Consider the following 22,375-nt stretch of genomic DNA (forward strand, 5'->3'; position numbering starts at 1 on the left):
TAAACTTGTTGATGGCCAGTTTATATCCATTTGTTCTTGTGCCAACATTGGCGCTTAACTTAAATAACAAATCTCCCTCCCTGGTATTTAGCCCTCTGATATATTTATAAAGAGCGATCATATCTCCCCTCAGCCTTCGTTCGGTTAGGCTAAACAAGCCAAGCTCTTTCTCTTTTCTTCTCAGATAGGTTTTCCGTTCCTCAGATCATCCTAGTAGTCCTTCTCTGCACCGGTTCCAGTTTGAATGAATCTTTCTTAAACATGGGAGACTGGAATTGCACACAGTATTCCAGATGAGGTCTCACCAGTGCCTTGTATAATGGTACTAACACTTTCCTGTTTCCACTGGAAATACCTCACCTGATGTGTCTGAGGACTGCATTAGCCTTTTTCGCAGCTGCATCACACTGGCGGCTCTCTGGCTCATAGTCATCCTGTGATCAACAAATACACCCAGGTCTTTCTCCTTCTCTGTTGCTTCCAACTGACAAGTCCCCAGCCTGGAGTCCATTGTATTAGGCGCTGTGCAGACACTGAACAAAAAGATGCTCCCTGCCCCAAGGGACTTAGTCTGTGTAACTGATAACATCAGACTGACAGCGATAATTCTTTTCTTTATGGGGTGTTAGACCCAGAGTTCATGTTCAGTTTTGCTCATGTCTCTCCCCACCACACACACAGTCCACGAGGTTTAGAAGCTGCAGTCCTTCCAGCTGGGTTGGTCCAGAATGGATAGGACTCTTTGCAGACCAGCAGGGCAGTGCAATGCAATGTTCACTAGTGGGGACTGAGTCAGATCTCCTGTGTCGGTTCCTAGTGCTGCTGTTGACTCACTGTCTGATTTAGTGCTGTGACTTTCTGCACTTCACTTTCCCCAGGTGGGGATTATTTAAGCACTTTACAAATCTGGGTTTCAGCCATTGGCTGACGGGCTGTAAAAGTGCAAAGCATTATCTGTGACTGTTGGACACAGCTGTCCCAGGAGTGGGCATGTGATTGTGACAGTCAGGTCGTAGGCCAGATCCAAGATGTGATTGCAAATCACTTACCTCTCTGGTGACACACGGCATAAACTTTAGCTCCTTAGAGGCCCTTGTGCACAACCAGAAGCTGTCAGTTATACTGCAGGATAAAGATGTTAAATTCCTCCCCCTCCCCAACACACACACAGTGGGTTTGGTAACTTCCCCTCAGCAGAGGGCGATGGGGCACTGCCCTCTTGGCTGGTGCTCTGATGAAGCTGGATTGTTCAGTTCACGGTGAACACGGGATAGTTTGTTTGTTTAAATTCTGGATGAAATGTTAGTGCTTACAAGAGAGGAAGGGAGGGTGCAGGGCATGAGCCTAGGACTTGGGAGACCTGGATGCAAGTGACCTCGGGCAAGCCACTTAGCCCTTGCTGTGCCTCAGTTCCCCTATCTGTAACATGGGGATAATAGCGCTGCCATCCCTCCGGGGCTGTGGTGAGGATCAATACGCCAAAGACTGTGAGGTGCTCAGGTACTATGGTGATGGGCCATGGAAGTACCTTAGATAAAGAGGAAGAGATAGATTAGGAAAGGGAAGGACCCATAGGATTGTCAGCAGAACTAGCCAATGCACGTCAATCTTGATCCACACCACGTGTGTCGTTCCAGTCCTGGGACCCCTACGCAGCTCCGCTAGCGCACTTCTCGCCTAACCCACAGCCCTCTCTCTTATTGGGCCTCCACACTGACCCTCGATTTCAGGACTGAATCCCTACGCTGCTTTGCCAATATCCCTGCTATCCACGTTCTGTACTTCCCTCGGGCAGCCACCACCAAACATGCTGTGTGTAGCCAGTGTTCACTAGGGGGAGACAAGAATGAAGCCAGCCTTACTTTCCCATGTGGCCCTATAAGCAGGGTTTCTCACTTTAATTTTTTTCCCTCTGTCTGTGTCAGGGGGAAGCACTTAATAAAATGAAAGCCTTGAATGACTTCATTAAAGTGAGCTCTCAGAAGGCCACCAAACCACAAGCCAAGGAGATGATGCATGTGTGCATGAAGCAGGAGACCTATCTCGAGGCACTTTCCAATCTCCAGTGCCCCCTGAACCCCACCATTATTCTTGCTGAAGTTTGGTAAGGAGGATTGGTGCTCCGTGCCCTTAACTGCCATGTGGTTTTTGCATTACTGTTCGGTGGAAGAGCCTAGATCACTGGCTTTCCTGATCTCTCCCTCCCACCTGTGCTAATCTCTTGTCTGTTAGGAGCATTTGCAGCTGGTTTTGCATATGAGGCTCCACTCCTCATGTCTGAGTGGGAAGAGACCCTGACTGATGAAAGGTTTCTTCCTTTTCTCTAGTGTTGATCAGTGCACTTTTATGGACTCCAAGATGAAGCCGTTGTGGATTGTGTTTAATAATGAAGAAGAAGGTGGAAGGGGAGTGGGCATCATTTTCAAAAATGGAGATGGTAAGTCCTGCGAGTTCTGTACCTCTGATCTCCAGGGGCATTAATGGATATAAAACATTCCCATGCAGTAAATGGGCTGGGGCTGGGACTCTGAACTGTGTATCATTGTTAGGTGAGGAGACTGAGGCTTTGACATCAGGATTTCCGATGGAGATCGAGCAGGCTCTTATCTAAACAGTCGCCAGGCACAGCTCTGTCATTCAGACCTTGTAGCCCCAGTGGCTGTAAGGAATGAGGCTGGCGCTGTGCGGGAGCCCTAGCCTCTCTTAGCAGGAGCCACTACTGGGAATGGGGAAGGAGCGCTGGGCCTGGAAGAGCTTTCAGGTATTCCTATCCCAGCCTCTGCCAGTAGGAGTCGCTGTAGCGAGGGGGTTCTGCCATAGTGCATTTTGGCTCATTGAGGCTCAGTGATTTCAGCTGTACCTCTGTTCAGAGAGAGGCTTTCTGAAGTGCCCCCGACAGAGCCATGGGAACAGAGCCACTGGCCGAATGAAAGGCAGTGGACAAACCTGTCCCGCTCCGGGCAGAGGGAAGGCATCTAACACTGCCAGGCCCAATTGCGGTGACAGCGGGAAACTCTGCTGCATGCAGGTGCCCCCTAGTGGTCAGCTATAGAAAGTGAGAAATATGGCAAACCTCTTCCATGTGCTCTCAAGAGAGCAGCAGGAGGGGAAAATGGGAGAAATAGAACTCTGTCTTCATCTGTCACGTCTGGCCAGATCTCCGTCAGGACATGCTGACTCTGCAGATGATCCAGCTGATGGACGTACTGTGGAAGCAGGAGGGTTTGGACCTGAGGTGAGTCACTTGTGCTACACCAGTGGTAGTTTGCATTTGGACTGAATCGCTGTCAGTCGTCCTATATTGCCCTAGCAGGGAAAGTCAGAGACAAAGCCTGTGTGGAGTGGGTCAGGGGGAGGTAAGAGTAGAGGTATGATTGGGTGAGGGAGAAAGAACTTAAATATCTGATACTGCAGCTGAAATCACAGTGGACAAGGGAGGATTGTGTCACAGCTGCCCCTAGAGGGAACCAGCGGGGTTGCTCTTACACGAGACCAGCTGCTAGCCCTGTTTAGGGGGCTAATGAGGGTGGATGGAGGGGGCAGAATAACTGCAGCTCCTGCTCCCCTCCTCCTTACCCCAAGAACCAAAGGGAACTCTTCCAGCTCAGTGTCCCATCACCACTGCCTCCCACTGAAGATGGCGAGTGAAGTTTCCAGTTACTGTTAACAGAGATGGGCCTATTTCCATCTTTATTGCCGTTATCGGCCCTGAAATTCAGTGGCACGAGTAGTGGTTAGAGTAGGGCACAGAAAGTTGGGCTGCCTCGGCTTTATTCAAAGCTCTGCCACTGAGTCGCTGTGAAGCCTTGGGCAAGTCACACTGCTTCTTTGTACCTCCCTTTGCCCGTCTTTAAAATTGGGGTGGGGGAGGGGGGGAAATGTGTAATGAAGCTGACTGGCCTCCCAGGAGGGTTATGACAAGGCCTAGTGGATGTCTGTAACATGCTTAGAGAGCCTCAGACTAAAGGTGCTAGACAAGGGCAAAATATTTCTTGTTTAACCCGGGCCTCCAGGTGAGCACCTCTTTCTTCTGTGTGCCCAGTCCTCCAAGGTGCAACCTGCCCTCAGCTCACTTGGGAGTCATTGGAAGTCGAGGCGCTTGGCACCTTTGTACACTGATGCTTGTTGCTGGCTGAGTACCCTTGGGATTTGCAGAGGTCCCTGGTTGCTGTGTGTGAAAATTAGGTGACCCCCCCCTCCGGATTTATGCCAGCAAATCCCCTTTGTAAAGTGGAGGATGGGGAATCCCAAAGAGAAGCCAAGCCAACGCTGTGCGAGGTCTCAGTGGAAGGTGTTTCTCTCATCTCTGCAGGATGACCCCTTACGGCTGCCTCTCCACAGGCGACAAGACGGGGCTGATCGAAGTCGTCATGCACTCGGACACCATTGCCAACATCCAGTTGAATAAGAGCAACATGGCAGCCACTGCAGCTTTCAACAAGGATGCGCTGCTGAACTGGCTAAAATCCAAGAACCCAGGGTAGGTGGGACTGTGCTCACTGCAGCTTCAGGCTTCCTTCCAGCTGGAGACGCATTCTGTTGCTTTGCTCTATTGTCACCTCCCCTCTTCGGTTCCTTCTGATTTCCAAGCCATCCAGGAACTATGGGGAGTGCATGCTGCATCCCTGGGCTATAGCTTCATTCTTGTGCCTGTGTCCTTGCCCGATACACCAGCAAGCATCCCATGTGTCCAGCTGGGTCTTGGAAATGTTCCAGGGCAGGACAAAGCTCATCACTCCCTTGGGATACAAGAGGCTTTTTTCAGGTTCACCCCCAGCCGGGGGGGCTGAGAGGTGCTGAGCTCAGCATCCACAGCTTTACTGGGAGTCATGGATGCTCATTGCTAGTTGGATCCGGCTCTTGATGCACTAAGGGATAAGGCCTGCATCTTCCCTGTTTTGTAGAAGCCTGATGATACTAAAGGGATATAAATGAGGGGGCCAGATTGATGGCCCTGCAGGCTTAAGTTCTCTATCAGTGAGGGGCAGTAACAGTGCTTCCCTCCTCCCCAAACCACCCCGCCTGTCCCAGACCTGCAGGAACCACCATTAGGGATGAGTGAGGTTGTTCAGTCTCCACAGTCCTGTGAAGCCAACTGATTTGGTTAAGACTGAGCAGGAGTCCCATCCTCCCTTCCCTCATGGAGGAGGGACAAGAAGAGGCTCTGGTGAAGGACCTTACAGAAAACACAGGATTGGTAGTTTGTGTACATGTCACACTGGGTTCAGCAGGTTGACATGGGGAAGGGGATATGAGAGCGAGAGCCCTAGGGTAAAGTATTTGTATTCAAAGTACATCATCAGTTTGGGTTTAGACTCATCTTCGTTTCTGTCCCCCGCAGTGAAGCACTAGAACAAGCCATAGAGGAGTTCACTCTTTCCTGCGCTGGGTACTGTGTGGCAACGTACGTGCTGGGCATAGGGGACCGGCACAGCGACAACATCATGATCCGGGAAACTGGCCAGGTATGGAGCGTTCGCTGGTACTGGAGATCTCAATGCTGCTGTTTGTCTCTTTTGCCATAGTGTGTGCAGGCCACTCCGAGGGGAACAGAAACATCCCAGTTAGTGTTTTTGCTATCTTCAGACCAGATTATCGGGGGCTCAGCAGCTCCCACACTAAGGCCCCAGACCTTCCACCCTAATAGTAGAGAATGGAAAAATTCTCCCTAACTCTGCCCATTTGTGTGGCCAAACAAGACTTGACTCTCAGGCGATTACATAGCTTCAGAATATATTTGCCCTTCTTTTTTGCATGCCTTGATCAGCAGTGAAATAGTTCAGGACAGTCGAAATGTCAGTATTTATTAACTAGTGTTAACACCCACTTTGTAATTACTAGGGTGCAAGTCACACTTCACAGCTGTTGTTTGAGGCTGTCTGCAGACTCAGGCAGAGATCACCTACGCTGGCTTCCCATTTTGAAACTGTACTTTGCTATTACAAAGACTAGAGCCTTTAATGAAAGCTGAGGTCCCAAAGAATGTAGATACCTGGGCTGAAATTTCACTTCCCTGGGATTTTTAATGACCGTGGGTTTCAGGTCTCATCTTGAAGCTTATATTGTATCCTTCACTTCCATTATTCCAGAGGCCGCAGGCAAAGCTAGGAAGGGGGAAACCCCTTTTGCCAACAGGACACATTAGACTGTGGGGACAGTCTTGTGGGAAGGTGTGGAAGCCCCATCTCTTGTTCAGTCTAGTTTGCAATGAGCCAAAGCCATAGGAAACAGCCATGTACTGGCCTATGGGAGATGAACTAGAAAGAGGCCCAGTAGATTGCTAGGTGCTTGTAAGGGAGTGGACTCACCCCTGTGGCGCCTCCTGCTGGTCGTCCATGGGAATTAGCTCTTCCAGCATCCGGGAGCGCCCCCTGCAGGTTGGTGATCCACCTTACCACTGGCCCCCATGTCCCTCCCAGGACCCCAGTGCCCCTTTCTCTGGGTTGCTGCCCCTGTGGCAGAACCCCACCCACTAACCCCACCTTGCCTCAGTGTAAGGCTACTGCCAGTCCCCATCTAGCCCCACTCCCTGGGGCAGACTGCAGTATACACCACTCATCACAGGCAAGGTTGGGCTGGACCTGCTGCCTCTCTCTATAGCTGGGCTGCCCCTCTGGTCTTAGGCCCGCAGCCTGGGGGTTTTCCAGGCTGGAGCTCCCCAGCTCCTCTAGCCTTCCCCCAGCCCCACTCCACGTACCCTGCTCAGCTCCCTAGCAGCCAGGCCCTTCTCTCTACCAGCAGAGAGAGAGTCCTGAGCTTCTGGCTGCCCTGGCCTTATAAGGCCCAGTTAGTCTGTTTGGGGTGTGGCCCCAGCTGCAGCCACTTCCCCCAATCAGCTGGGGCTTTGCTCCTTGCCCCAGCCCCAGCCCTCTCCTGGGTTGTTTCAAGCCCTGCAGGGCAGGAGTGGAACCACCCTGCTACAGTGCTGTTTGAATTGCTATCTGATATTAGTGAGCAAGCTATCAGCTGCTGAGCTCTGAAATTCAGAGCTGTGGAAGATAAGTGGCTCTGTCTGCACTTTCTTCATGTAGTGCCCCCTAGATCCCTGCTCATCCCGTCTTCATGCTGCTTTAGATCCCTGCAGTGGGAACAAGTGCTGGCCTGGAAACAAGCACAGCTATTGCTGTGATGAAAGACCTTATAAAAACCTAGAGATGCCTTTGCTCTGTGAATGCAGCAGCAAGGGGGCTAACTTCGCACTCTGTATCTATGGGGCTCAAGAAAGCTCTGGAGAGCTGCTGCTGAGGGTTTCTTTCTGCTTGACAGAAATGACATGGAGGCTTGGGAATCTGCAAGGCTCAGGGATATAAATTCTGCAGGGCTTGTGACAATCTACTTTTTGCCACTAGAGGGTGCCGGAACCCTTTGAACAGCTGCGTTGATTTGTTTATTTCAGGGTTTAGAGCAGCCTTGCAACCTGGTCATGAAAAACCTGTACTCACCTAGAGAGAGCTCTGTCCTAAAAAACCCACTTCCAAAGTGTGTAGTTTTGCAGCTGTCTCCAACAGGGCATCAGACATCCAGCCATAATGTAGGAATGAGAATTGCCCTTCTGGAGTGAACTATTGGCTCATCTAGTTTCCTATCCTGCCCTCTGGCAATGACCTATTTCCTGAGGCTTTAGGAGGACACACAAATCCCCCATGTGTATCCAGTGCTGCAGGGGTAAGAACCCTTCCTGACCCAGCCAGCACTTAACTTATGCATGGATGCATTACTGGTAACACTTGTGTCCTATAAAGTAAGTACTTCCCCCTGTTATCCATGGACTGAGATGGGAAAGGTGCTCTAGTGTTTCCCATGAGACTGTGTCTGATCGCTTTAGAATAGAATCCGGAGTAGAGTACAGATGCCAGGCAGCCATAGGGGCCTGATCATTTTGAGTAGTTTTTTTTTATTTCGCTTGGAGATATAAAGCACATTCTCACGCTGAGAAGTGCAAGAGAGTTTAAGCAGACACATCCCACTAATAATTCTTTTCTTTCTTAATTCCAGCTGTTTCATATTGATTTTGGCCACTTCTTGGGGAACTTCAAGACCAAATTTGGTATTAACAGAGAACGGGTTCCTTTTATCTTAACCTATGACTTTGTGCATGTGATCCAGCAAGGGAAAACTAACAACAGTGAGAAGTTTGAAAGGTGAGCACCACTGATCTTACTCAGGCTTTGACACACCCACCCCAAAACATTTTGCGAGTTTGTAGCAATCACTTCATCAAACAGTTGCCTGCAAATGCTCTGTATCTAAAACTGTTAGTGTGCAACAAGGTGGGTGAGGTAATTTGGTGAGAGAGAGATGAGCTTTTGAACTTACACAGAGCTCTTCTTCAGGTCTGGAAAATGTGCTCAGTGTCACAGCTAAATACAAAGCGGATCAGATTGTTTAGCATAACTAGTTAACACAGGTTTCAAGGGACCATTCAGTGTGAAGTGGCCTGTTACCACCTCTACAGTCATGAGGGAGAAAGCGGGGACAGGTATAAATTGTAAATCCAGTCTCTCTAGTCCGTCCATGATTTTTAGTCTCTCTAGCAAATTTAAGCTCCCAGGCTCATCTTTTGAAGGTGTTGGACAGGTTTCCTTTGAGGATGAGGCCTGCTAGTTTTGTGAAAAGTGTTCACCCCCGGGTAACATGGTGTTTTTGTCTCTTATTATTCAGTGTGAGTTAGTTTGAGAGTGTAGTGATAGTCTGGTTTCACCCACATAATTGTTGCTGGAGCATTTAGTGCACTGGATGACATACACCACATGTTGTGATAGGCATGTGTGAGGCCCATGAAAGGTGTTATGGCTGCAGGTTTTTGCATCTGCTATGATAATCAATACCTTGCACACAACACTTCCTCTTCCAACCACACAAGTACTTTCTCTCACCCTAAATTTAAACTGCTTGAGTTCAAAATGACCCAGGCTACCACTTAGCTCTTGCTTGAGCTGACAAACCCTTGGGGATTGTCCATTGGTATGAGTGGTTAAAGCTGATGCATTTAGAAGATTAGGGCACAGCGGAGAGCTGGCTTTCCTCTGCGGGTGCTCTAGGATCAAGTGCTCATGTCATAAGAATTGGCCTCACCCTATGGGGTATGGACAGAGACTAAACACAAACAGTTTGTATGTGAGAGAGACTCTGGCCACTGCCCTTAGTCTTTTCCAGCTCTTGCTAAAGCATATTCTTTTAGTAACAATTGGAAGCATGGGCTAGTCATAAAACATTTGGCCAGCTCTTGGAACACCTTGTGTTCAACACAGAGGAGGTGAAGCTTTAACTGGGCTGTTTTCATGCTATCATAGCTGTAGTCTTGCTTTAGTTGGGCTGCTTGTCTCACTTCTGCTTTGCACCTTCTCTTCCTGCACAGATTCCGGGATTACTGTGAAAGAGCCTACATGATCCTGAGGTGCCATGGTCTTCTCTTCCTGCATTTGTTTGCACTGATGAAAGCTGCTGGCCTGCCAGAACTCAGTTGCTCTAAAGACATTCAGTATCTCAAGGTGAGGCAGGAGGTGGGAGAGGGTAGGACTAAAGGTAAGAGGTTAAGGAGGGGGAGTTAAAACTTGAAAGGAGCATCCTCTGCTGCAGTTTAAAAGCAATGAGTAGATATTCCAGCATGCAGGAGCCAGCTGTCAGATATCCAGCACCAGCTGCTAATTGATTCTCCACCTCATGCTGTTGTTCCCTGCTCATACTATTTAGAGTTTCTCAAACAAATAATTCTAGGAGCTGGGACTATTAGAGGTTTGTTTGTTTTTAAATAAATGAGATTCTCAAACAGTGTAGGCTAGAAAACGTCATTTTGTTTCAATCAGTGGGAGGTGCCACACACTAATTTCTGCCTCTTTCCTTCAGGATTCTCTAGCTTTAGGAAAAACAGATGAGGAGGCATTGAAGCACTTCAGACTAAAATTTAATGAAGCCCTTCGAGAGAGCTGGAAAACCAAAGTGAACTGGTTGGCACACAATGTATCCAAAGATAATAGACAGTAATAAGCCTGTGCGTGGTCCAGGTGCTCTAGGAGAATGTAATAGCAGTGGCCATGAGCCAGTTGTATGAAGACTGCTGAATGTTGCCATGTTGAAGATCAGCACCTGCACCTCAAGTTTTTGAGAAGAGTTTACATCATCCCACTCTAGATCTCTAGGGCAGAAGGGGGACAGCATGAGGCAATAAGATTAATGTATACACTGAAAGGTAGGTGTATGTGAAGCTTGCAACTGTAAGTTCTTAAGTAGCACAACTGCCTCACCTCTACCCTTAAACGATGGACAGCACACTTAAGTACATTCCTCACCTACTGCTCAGTTTTAGGGATGTGGAGCTGTGCTCAGAGAGGCTGTAATTTGGCCAGTGACACATCAACTTTTTAAAGCCAGACTAGATTAGCACTAGCAGTGAACAATGGAGCAAAATAGCATGTTGGTGCATCTAATAACTTCAGTCCCTCTTTACCTACTCACAGTTAGAAGGTGCTGCTGGGCAATACTTTTTCTAATTGAGGATTTCACCAGCTTACCCCTACCCTTTCAGTGATGTATTTTAATAAAGCATCACAAGATGGTATACTGGTTTTGAGACAGTCGGAAGATAATGCTACCAAGCTCTAATATATAACTACAGGAACTCCTCACTTAACGTTGTAGTTACCATTTTGCTTAAAGTTGCATTTTTCAGAAATATGTTAAGCAAATCCAATTTCCCCATAAGAATTAATCTAAATGAGGGGGTTAAGTTCCAGAGAATTTTTTTTTCCACCAATTTAATACTGGTACACAGTGGTGATGATTGTGAAGCTAGGTTGAGGTGGAGGAGTCAGAGGGTGGGATATTTATTTCCCAGGGAATGCCTTACTGCTAAATGAACTAGCAATTGACTGAGCCCTCAAGGATTAACTCTCATAACACTCTACAAGGCAGCAGGAAAGGAAGGAGGGTTGACAGAGACATATACCTTGTGGGTGACAAAAAATGTGCATTGCCCATTTAAGTAGCTGACCTCAGACTTAAGTACCCTGCCTTATTAATTAAATCAGCTTGCTGAAACCTGAGACAGCAGCTACTGCCTAGAAGCTCCCTCCCTCTGTCCTGTATCCCCCCTGCTCACCTCATCTTCCACAGAGCAGGGGGGAGGGGGCTAATGTCAGGGTGCTTCCCCCTCCCCCTGTCCAGCAAGCAGGAGTCTGCTCTCCTAAATTCCTTGTGCTGCTCCCAGAGAGAGCTGATAGCGGGGCTGCTGGTCCACCCTCATTCCAACCAGCTAGCTGCACTGGGCTGCACTTCCTGCAAGTGGTGGACAAAACAGTCCACTGCCAAAGGATATTAGAAGGGAGCATTTCACAACTTTAAATGAGCATGTTCCCTAATTGATCAGTGACTGAGTAATCCTAGTTAACATTGTTTCACTGTTAAGTGAGGACTTCCTATACTCAGTAGTTGGGAAGCATCACCACAGATCTACCTTCAGCCTGTCACTGTTAACTAGCCTGGCTTGTTGACAAAGGAGAGAAGTGTGGTGCCACCTCACACACTGAAGGCAGAAGATGCACCTTCAATATACAGGATGATGGCAGTGGAGAGAGCCTGGAAAGTTGCACCTTCAGTTTATGCTGTGATACAATATGTTGAAGCATTTTTGTTTACACTAGCTCAGACCCTGCTCTAGTTTTGTAAGGGTATGAAGCAGCACATGTTAGTTGCATCTATTTTGTTTTTAAGAGTGCAATAGATAGCAGGTGTACACCACACCCAACAAGCAGGCAGTAATGTGCTGATTGCCTAACCTGTCTGCAGTGGGGTCATGGCAGTCTTGCCCAATTCTCCTTATCTATAATGAATAAAAATAATTTAGTCCCCCACTTAAGGTTAGTAATGGAATAACTACAACATTGTTAACACCATCTTGTATAGCAAAGATCCAGTCTCTCTAAAGTTAAAGCATACATTGTATCTAACAAATTTCAGCCTGTTTCAAATGAGTGAAAATGAAGATTACCACTGTTTGTAAATAACTTGCATTCTTTTTAAGGTGATAAAATAACATTTTACTTTGATATTTATTTATTTAGAGAGGTATTCATGATTTCTTATTGTGTAAGTGCCCGCTGAAAAAAAATGAATTTATTTTTCTAAGCCATGTCAGGGTTCTGCAACAAAAGAATGTTTACATAATGTTTGATTTTTTCAGTTACTTTCAATCTGTGATTTTAGGTGCATTTTGGTAAGTCTAAAAATAAAATGTTTAAGTTGTACACTAGTCCTGGCAAAATTATTCCCTCACTTTAGGCATTAAAGTCAAACTGGGATAGCATAGCCACTACAGGCAAACCATTTAAAACATGGATAGTCGGTTATCACTTGACTCATCAACTTTGTACCATTCAGAAAGCAGATTTTAGAACCAGAAATTTATTGTAGCTTAGACTTTTCAAACTGACTTATTACCAATATACAGATCTGAAAAGTTACATCCACACTGGCTACAAACTGCATCAGAAAGTTTACAGCCTTTCAGCATTAGCATTCAATCATGATCAGTTTTAGTCTAAAATACAGCAGCTACAGTATATGGAAGAATAAGTCTTCTACACATTGACATTAACACAGGACAACTGTCAGACATAAGTTAAAAGTTCCCCAGTTTACTTAAAACTAGCAGTTATGTTACCACATAAAAGTAGTCAAACCCATATCCCCATTTTAGAAATCTAAAATTTTACATTAAAAAACAGTAAGATTGTGTGGGTTCTCTCCCCTGCTTTCAGGTCCATTATTGTAAAAGGCACTCCAGAGTCAAGCTTTACCCCAGATAAACCCACACCTAGGTCCTGTTTCACACACTGGGAGGCAAGATGTGTAGTAGGTAAGAATAGGTCTGCTCTGAAAACATATAGAAATAGCTGGGTCTACTTTTCCTTCAGCTGTTCACACCCTCTGCTGTCTGCCCTTCTCCCCCCCCCTGCCCCCCCCACCTTTATACCTGCTCAAGGAACAACTGGAAACTATTCAACATTTCCCACTACTGGGATGGAAGTTGAGCCAACAGTAAACAGATTACATGCAATATCAAAATATGGAACTCTGCTACCATAATGAGTGAATGGAGTTCTAATTTCTCATTGCAAGCAAATCAAGTTACCTTTTAACCCACCTCCAAAGGTCAAATTGAATAAGCAGATCTGCATAAGACAAAGCTCTGAATAGGATCAAAAGCATTAAATAGAGAACAAGACCTGCCTTACGAAAAATCTAGCACTCACCACCATGGGGTCATAACTTACTTTTCGTACCTTTCAGCCATTCCTTGAAGTAGTCTTTTGCACTTCCAAGTTAGAGGTCTTTGATCAGAAAATCAGCCTGCCGCATCTTGGAACAATAACCTTAACTCAATTTACAAGGTTCTCTGGTTGGATAATATCATCAGCAGGAAAACAGATTTACTAAGTGTAAACAAAAGGTTTAAATACACCAACAGTCTAGATTACTATACAAGGAGCTACAGGGACTAAGCAGGACTGTGTTAAATAGAAATGATGCCAACTATGCCCACCCATGCCCTAAATTAGAAAAGTTCACAATCCAAAAAATAAAATCCCTCTCTAGACTGGTAGCCAAGGCACAGGTGTACACAGGTCTCAGGCTTTTCAGCTTCAGTTACCATTATTACAAACAACTGAATAACTTGCCCTGCCAGCCATGTGACCAGCAAGCATCAGCCTTGGACTACAACCAGCCCCACTCCAATTAACAGAGGCTCTGGTGAGAACACTCAGTATATCAATAGCAAACTTACTTGCTCTACATCCAGGCAGTGTTTCTCTCTCTCAATTTAGTAATCCTTACACTGAAATAAGCGAAGGATCAAGACTTAAACTGTACTAGGCAGTGCAGCTGAACCTCTGTAGAAATTCTGAAAAACCTTTACAGTTGCAAGCTTGTCTGTTCTCTCCATAAAAACAAAGTGGGGAGGAGAATAACAGCAGGGCTTGAGTGAACACAGCAGTTGCGGCCAATGACACTGCATTATTAGTACATCTACACTAGAGAATTGTGCCTGTGCTCCCACTGCAATAGTTATGCGACTTGTATTATTTCATGCTTCATGATTTTTACCTTAGCGTGTTTTAAACCCCAGTCCCTGTTTTCACTACCACAAATGACATAATTCAATATATTTACAAAATATTCAGAAAAAGTCAATCTTCTACATATTAACCTCATTCTGCCACTTTACACATGCACTAGTTTGGGGAAAAAAATTCACCAAGCTGAAATAAGCAACTTTACCCTTTGTCAACAAGTGACCTTTGCATCTTTCAGAAAGAATAAGATGAATCAAGCCAAAGTTGTTTCACTGGGAAAAAAAAAAAAGTGTCCAGAAACTCACGTGCAATGGCTACACATCTGTAGAGTCACTTACTTACTGAGATGACATGAAGAAAAAAAGTGCAACGTGGTTCCTCACATAGTGTAAAAAATCCAGTCACTGAGGGATGGGTGAGGGAGGAGAGGTGCTAACTACAGTTCTAGAGACAGCATTAGGAACTAGCCAATATAACACAAATATTGGGATGGGTGTTGGTTGGCTCTATTGGCCAAAATGACTTTTTTACACCATGGATCCTTGGGAACAATGGAGAGGATTACAGTGAAGTCTTCTAGAGCAGAAACAAAAAAAACAAAGGGAACAGCTGGAATCAATAGCTGAGTGTAGAGTCATCCCATTCCAGCTGTTGCTGTCTGTTAACATTCTGTTGGTCTTCTTCCTGCTCCCCTTCCTCTTCCTCACTGCTTTCAGACTCTGCACTAGTGATATCATCTTCTTCCTCTCCATCTTCACTTTCTTCTTCTTCTTCCTCCTCCTCACTGCTGTGCTGGTCCTCATATGTCTGTCAGACACAAATTAGTCGTTGATTTTTCTAGCTGCCTATAATGCGCCCATCCGTTTATATGCTACATTCATTGGGAGTTGTGGATGCTCAACACTCAGCTGGCTATTAGCAAAAGTAAAGTGGCTCTGAAGTAGTTCTGTGATTTCAGAAAGTTACCAGACAGTCTTGTCACTCTTTAGTATAAATACATTCCCAAAGGTCATCCAGCGCTTTAAAGAGGGTACTATTGAAATAGAATCCTTTATTGTGAACGCAGCAGCAGCATTAGTGGGTTTTAAAGTGTCCCTGCTCTCTGCCCCCGCCCCTTTTTTTTTTAAAAAATATTAAAGTATCAGAAGTTAACTGAAGTAGAAATGATCCTGATCCAAAAACTAACTGCATCAAACCAGCTGGACAGCAAGAATAACAATGGAAAAAGCTGATGTGGTGGGGTTTATTGTAAGGAATATACTGAAGGAGCCAGTGTAATACCTTTATTTACAGCCTGGCATAACACAGGTACTTTTTGAGCAGTTTATAGCCATCAAGCCACATCCCACAACAGATCACAAGAAACATGGCTGCTCCTCACACAACGTACAGTCAACCTGTGGAACTCTTTGCCAGAGGATGGTATGAAGGCCAAGACTATAACAGGGTTCAAAAAAGAACCAGATAAATTTATGGAGGATAGGGTCCATCAATGGCTATTAGCCAGGATGGCCATGGATGGTGTCCCTAGCCTCTGTTTGCCAGAAGCCGGGAATGGGCGACAGGGGATGGATCACTTGATGATTACCTGTTCTGTTCATTCCCTCGGAAGACAGGATACTGGGCTAGATGGACCTTTGGTCTGACCCAATATGGCCGTTCTTATGTTCTCTTTCTGAGGAATGGATTCAAATTTTCCTGTGGCATTCATTAAACTTCTTGTGCCAGTACCCCCTTTCCAGATCTATCCTGCTCTGACAGTCATGCATGTTTGACAGATTGAAAGCAGTATTTGTAGAAAAGGACTAAGGGTTCTGTCTACACTGCAAGAGAAGGTGTGATTATCACTAGTGGGCATACCCAGGCTAGTTTTAATATAGCTAGCACAGGTAACAGTAGTAGTGTGGACGTGGTGGCACAGGCTTCAGCACAGACTAGCAACAGAGTTACATACCAATGTCCCCAGCAAGCTTTTTGTTCGGATTACTAGACTGTGCTGAAGCCTGTGCCACCACATCTACACTGCTACTGTTACACGTGCTTGATAGCTTAAAGCTAGCCTGGATATGCCCACCAGTAATACAATAACTCCTTCAATTGCAATGTAAACATACTGTGGGACGCAAGCCTTACCTCCATAGGATTCACAGTAATGGTCAAGGCCGAGTCATCCCAATCCATCTCATTTTCCTTTCCAGTATCCTGGTCACGCATTGTTTTCTGATGTGCAGCTCGGATTCGGAACACACCCAGAATAATCATGAAAACCAGGAAACTGACACACACAACAATGACAACAGTAGCAGTACTTGGAACAACTGTGACAAGAAAAAGGGAGTTTAAGAATAATCATACTAATTCACAGTACTTACAGGTTTTTCCAAATATTAACCCCATATTACAGATGAGTAAACTGAGGAAAATTTATCCACAATCCCAGAATAAGCCAGTAGGAAAGCAAGGACAAAAAACTTAGAAGTTCCTGGCTCCATCCTCTGGTCAAACTGTTAAACTAGTACATTTCTTTATTGGTGGCAGAGTCCAGTGGGCTGGATTCACATCTTGCTCAGGTAGGAAGTGAGAAGAGTTTGGTGCTAGCAATCTAGTCTGATGAATGAATGTTCACAAAATAAATGCAGTTGCACTAGGGTTGGCAGCATCTGTTCAGGAGCCAGAGGCATACCAGTACTTACAGGGCTAGAACCAAACTGCATTGGCAGAACAGAATCAGGCCTATTATGCTCAACTGGTGCTTTTATAGAGATACTGAAATGAGTCAAACAAGGACTATGAGGACTTTGCATCAATCTGAAAGAAGATCAGCCATCACTTAAAAATTTACTATGAAGGCTCCTTCTTCAAACCTATTGCTTTCCTCCCACATGTACCACTGGAACATTAAACAATTCACACCAAATTAAAACAGTGGAGGAATGGCAGATTTCCTCAACAGAATAAAAGGTCATACTGTTCATGAGAAATCCATTCCCAGTTCCTCAGACCCCTTTAATCTAGGTCCTTATACAGCACCCACTGCAGTGCTCTGTATCCCAAAATTACCAAGTCAGGAAGGGCTGGACTTTGTTTCTGTCATTAGACTGGCATTTTCTAGATCTCTAGCAGGCTGTCCCTCCCAAGTGGAGAACAGAATGGGGGACTTTGTATTTTAGAGAGCTTTAAAGTTAATAGCTGTGTAGATTACTAGTTTAATTTGCTGGCTGTCTCTGGAAAGGCACTCCAAGAAACTCCAACCCTCTGCAGCAAGAAGCCACCTAGTCTGGCCCCCAGTTAAAAAAAAGAAAAAAAATCAACTGGAGTTAAGTGATTAAGAGTCCTTACCTGAAAAGGGGTGGGGATTAGCTAGGTTGTGACCAGAGAGGTCAACAAATGTATGATGCACTGGATGAACAAACTGTGGTTGCATAGCTATATGATTTGCATGTTCAACTGGGTTAGCTGTATGGATAACATTCACCTGAAAACAAAAAAGGAAAAAATAATTTAGGGAAATCAAGCAGTTTGTTTATGCACTTAGTTCAAGTAAATGTGATTCAGTTCCTGTGCATCAGTATCTACCTCCCTCAAAACAGCCAGCACTGATCTATCACAGGCCCAATTTTATATTTCAATAGTCATTTCAAGCAGCAGTTCCAGATGTGTTAGGGCTGGTCTACACATACTTAGGTTTCCTGAATCTGATTTGGTTATCATGGCGTAAGTCTGTGTATGAACATCCTTATTTCAGAATAAAAAAGATGAAGTCAATTTGTTACCAACCTGCAGCTAAATTGATGTTTGCCACTTTCATTCTGAAATAAGTGACCACACAGACTTTTACTGAAATAAAACTAAGCCATTTTTCCATCCACATCTTTTGTTATTTTGATGCAGCTGTGTAGGATCACCTTCAGTTAACAGCAATGGGTAAACAGCAGGTCACAGACAAAACACAGAGACTCAGGTTCTTTGGAACTCCAGAGACCATTTTTTAAAAAAGTTTAACAGAGGTTCTGATGAGCTGGTTCATTAATTTAGGCTCAGCTACAAGTTTAGCACATTTCATGTTTCAGTGAGCTTCCCTTTCCGCCCCACCAAGGCACTGCTAAGTGTATCCTCCTCTGTAATGGGGAGTAGTTACTAGACAGATGTGGTGCACAATAGGAAGAGGGGAAATGTAGTGAACGACAAGGAAGCATTGCCAGTTTGCTAAATTGTAGAGATCCTGGATCAACATTGACAGTACTTCCTCAGGAAGCACAGCCATGTTAGCCACACATGCAATTTCTGCTCCTCGATGGGGAAAGGGAAATGGGGGATGGTTATAAAATACTGGCAAGTCAGTCTTAAAATTCATCATCCTTGCATAAGCTGCCCTTTTAAAAATCAGCCTATGAAATTCAAGTTTACAATGGAAAGACGTACAGATATGCAACAATGGCTATCAGTGCAACAATAATTTCATATTGCAGCAAATATCAAGATTTATCATCACTCAGAGGACCTACTGATGAATTTTGGTGTATATTTACAGTGAGGGTTAGTTAACCTTGATGTTCACATCAACAGCAGGACTCATTAATTCATATTCTTCTATAGATACTGTGTAGTTTTAGCTATATTATTCCCTTCCTTCCCAGTGTAAACATGCAGAGCAATTATCATTTTAATTTCAAGTAGTTCCTCCTGTCACTCAGGATTAGTCTTCCTGGTAATCTCTGTGTCATGCAAGCAAGACATTAGTAAGCCCCATTGCAAGAAAAAATAGAATCATTTACAGAATCACAGAAATTAGAGTTGGAAAAGACTTCTCAAGTCCACTTCCTTAGGGCCAATGCAGCACTGTTCCCAAAAGTCCATTTTCTAGTGTCCCACCTCCCCATCCAGCCTCTTCCCCACTCACTCCCCTTAACTGCATTCCATATACTAGGATACACATAGGTCCCAACTCCATATGATCTGATCTGTGCATCACTCAGAATTGGAATCAGTGAAGGCAACTTTGGGATTGACAACCCATTAAAACAGACTAACACACCCTAGTCTGCTCTGATGACATAATATTTAGAAGGCAGAGATCCAAACCAGTTAATGATCAATTTCTTAAAGCATTAACTTTCATCTCTGCAGGCTCTGACAACTTTCAAAGGAATGACATTAGCTCACATACCTCCACTTTAAATTCATTGCTGACATAGCGACCATTAAGCTCAGAGCAGACCAACTTGAACTTTCGGTCAAACAGAGAGACAGTGTGCCAGTTTCTGTAGCGTATCAAGTGCAAAACCTCCTCATAGCTGGCCATAGTATCAACACCTAGGAGGATTAAAAAAAACAGCTACTTGTCAGAACTATAAACTGTTTGGGGGTTTTGGGGTGGGAGAAGGAGAAAGTTTTCATTCATTTAACAAATATTTTGCTTAGTAAGCACACAAATACACAGTTCCTGTTCTCATTTGCCTCAAACCCTTCCCAGAACAAGGCCAAAAGGTGGAAACCCCTTACCTGTGATGATCATGCCAAGGTTGGAGCTGCTCATCTCAATGCCCTTCTGCTGTAACTGTGTCATGTCAACCTCCAGGCTTTCCTGCTCCTGATTTAGCTCCTCTCCTAGCACTGTGACCTCACATGTATCCAAGTTGTGCATGATCTCCTCTGATACCAAAGATTCTTGGACTGGAGGAGGACATGGAGGCCAAAGAAATAAGCAGAAAGACCAAAGGCAAAGTGGAAGGAACTGTACTGTGTCATAAGCAGCTATAATTTCTTCCCTTCTATGTACAATGATTTGGCCATGAAGAATGATCTAGGTGTGAGACTGAATTCTCATTTAAGAAACCACACCCAAAAAGCATTCTCTCTCATGGAGAAGAAACAGTCTAAGACTGTTCTCACTTCTGATTGAAGTTCTGCAGGCCCAGGGGAAAAACAGCATGCCCACCCCCTCACCCAGCCCCTGCTTACCCACTCTCTTCCTGCTACATCAAAAAGACAGTATCATGAAGAATTTGATACCCACCTCCTCCATTCTGTGCTACAGTAGGAATAGCCACACAGGGAGGGCCATCCCCCACTACAGAGAACTTCAGGGAGGGGGACAGATTCCACAACTGGGTTAATTATCAAGTTTGTTACCTGTAGGATCCTCATCTCCATCTCCCTCTGGTTCCACCTCCCGAGTGATGGTGCTGATTATGCGAAGCTCAGGGAAGAGAGAAACTCCCTCTGGACTCTCAAACTCTGACGCAGAACGGGCAAAATGATTGATGCCACTCAAGCTGATCTTGGGTTCCTCAGGCTGCAAGACCATTATATAACCATCCACAAAGGGAATGGCAATGCAGGCTTCTTCATTGAAACACCTACATAAGATACACAGGCTGTTTGTTTAACTGTGCAAGACAGGCTTAAAGGAGATGCAGTTATGCATCACAGTGGCAATTAAATAGTTACAATACGACAAACATTTCAATCATTTAATTAAATCCCATATAAATAAGCTCTGTTTCAGACCCAAGGGTCCTATAATGCATCCCACAACTGTGTTGGCAATGCAGATCACCACTACCACTCCCACTCCCTCAAAGATAACAATGTTAAAATGAATTTTTGCTCACGGAGAACATTTACCCCATTTTCTGGGCTATGACTAACATCCACAGATTATGCCAATAGGTAAGGCTGCAACACTGGATAAGTCCTCACAGTGCACACTTGCAACGATCACAACCAAGATTGCCCAACTAGGAAAAATAAAATCAAACCGGACATGAAGGAAATAACTAACCTCAAATAAATAAATAAATAGAGTAGAAATATAAATAGGACTGGAAATGATGGGTCACATGCCTACTAACATGGCCCAGAGAACTCTGGTCATTCAAATGGCCAAATGATGCTTTTTTGTTTCATTAAAATATAGATGGATTTAGATGCCTAACTACATAATGGTTCATAATTCACAGTTCCATATGCTTCTGATGCAAAACCAAGAGATCTTTTAAACGAGAGCATACCAAGTTTTATTTTGGGATACTGAGTACGTTCAAACCCAAAACTTGGGTAAGAAGCCAGGAAAATGCACACCCAATGAGAAATGATCACATGAACTACTGGAAAAGCAACAATGCCAGCTCTAACAAGAGCTCTGTTTAAGTGTCCAAGCAGCATAACAGTTCCTTTTAACAAACCATCTCCTACAGAGCTTGTAGACAGCCACTAGCTGAATCAATGGCCTATAGATATTATGCATTCTTGTCACCCTGGAAAGTCCTGAAGAATGACAGAATACATCCAAAAGAGTTTTTTTTTTTTTTTTTTTTTTTTTTTAAAGTCAGACCACTTGTTCAGGTGCCTAGATGCAGATTTAGGCACTTAAATTTGATCACTTTGGCCATAATCAGCATCAAATATTTTACTTTACAATAAATGTTGTTCTAGATGATCCCTGGATCAGATCCCCAAAAATGTTACAAATACCCACTGATATCTAATCAACAGTCCCAAGAAACAGATCAGGATTTTTATGTAACAGAACAAATTTGGTATTGGTAACTGTTCTAAGGGCTGATTCAAAGCCCACTGAAATCACTGGGAAGATTCCCTTTCACCTCAGTACTCAGGGCTCATGATCAGAGCCTTCCAAATAAAGGCCTGCATTAGTGACCATGTCAATGGCACTGCACTAAAGAATTTTGTTTTAGTTTATTTCTCCAAGCCCCCAATATCCTTATGGATAGATGCATTTTTCTGCACTAGGACTTACTTGACATTGCTGGTGATTTTGAGCCTCCGGATTCCAGGTGTTGGGAACTGGCGGGAATTCAGGTAGGAAATGTGCTGCATGGCTTTGTCAAACCTGTCAATATCATCCCCTTCCAAGGTCAATGTTGACTGGCTGGGATTCACATTAATCTGAAACCATTCCAAAGAGCAGAAGAAAAATGAAAAAAAAGAGATCCAAGTACCAATGTGCTAGAATAATTAAACCGAAAAGCTCAGCACTGCTTAAACTATTAAGCACGGAGATAATTAGCATTTGTATTCAAAGCAGAACAAATCATTCACTGGCTTTACAACTCAATTTAACTTCCCCAATTAGCCTAAAAGTTTAAGTCAACATTTACAGTATTTCATTATCCAAGAAAAATTCCAGGAATTTGGCACAATGTTGACACTCTAGTCATCTGAAAGAGATATAGCTAACAAGTCAGGAAAACTTAGCCTTGCTATTGAAATAAAATACCTACTCATAAATGAGACCTATTATGTTAAGTTGTTTTGTTAGGCTCCATAAATGTAAAGCG

General features: G+C 44.5%; 2 protein-coding genes across 6 annotated transcripts in view; one reads left to right on the forward strand and one right to left on the reverse strand.

The window, feature by feature from the left end:
* Positions 1-10,729, forward strand: part of PIK3CD (phosphatidylinositol-4,5-bisphosphate 3-kinase catalytic subunit delta) — a 63,584-nt gene extending 52,855 nt beyond the window's left edge. For both annotated transcript variants that reach the window (XM_044996476.1, XM_044996477.1), the window contains exons 16-23: positions 1,926-2,104; positions 2,328-2,437; positions 3,157-3,235; positions 4,313-4,480; positions 5,342-5,465; positions 7,996-8,141; positions 9,359-9,491; positions 9,847-10,729. In XM_044996476.1, the coding sequence (XP_044852411.1) occupies positions 1,926-2,104; positions 2,328-2,437; positions 3,157-3,235; positions 4,313-4,480; positions 5,342-5,465; positions 7,996-8,141; positions 9,359-9,491; positions 9,847-9,984 (1,077 nt within the window). In that variant the 3' untranslated portion in view covers positions 9,985-10,729. The remainder of the gene's footprint in view (positions 1-1,925; positions 2,105-2,327; positions 2,438-3,156; positions 3,236-4,312; positions 4,481-5,341; positions 5,466-7,995; positions 8,142-9,358; positions 9,492-9,846) is intronic.
* A 1,333-nt stretch (positions 10,730-12,062) lies between these two features.
* Positions 12,063-22,375, reverse strand: part of CLSTN1 (calsyntenin 1) — a 62,252-nt gene continuing 51,939 nt past the window's right edge. For all 4 annotated transcript variants that reach the window (XM_044996004.1, XM_044996005.1, XM_044996006.1 and 1 more), the window contains 7 exons: positions 21,835-21,983; positions 20,205-20,431; positions 19,575-19,745; positions 19,240-19,385; positions 17,412-17,547; positions 16,206-16,390; positions 12,063-14,879 (listed from right to left, as the gene is read on the reverse strand). In XM_044996004.1, coding sequence (XP_044851939.1) covers positions 14,688-14,879; positions 16,206-16,390; positions 17,412-17,547; positions 19,240-19,385; positions 19,575-19,745; positions 20,205-20,431; positions 21,835-21,983 — 1,206 coding nt within the window. In that variant the 3' untranslated portion in view covers positions 12,063-14,687. The remainder of the gene's footprint in view (positions 14,880-16,205; positions 16,391-17,411; positions 17,548-19,239; positions 19,386-19,574; positions 19,746-20,204; positions 20,432-21,834; positions 21,984-22,375) is intronic.

The sequence above is a fragment of the Mauremys mutica genome, chromosome 21, assembly GCF_020497125.1.
Source record: "Mauremys mutica isolate MM-2020 ecotype Southern chromosome 21, ASM2049712v1, whole genome shotgun sequence".
NCBI lineage: Eukaryota > Metazoa > Chordata > Testudines > Geoemydidae > Mauremys > Mauremys mutica.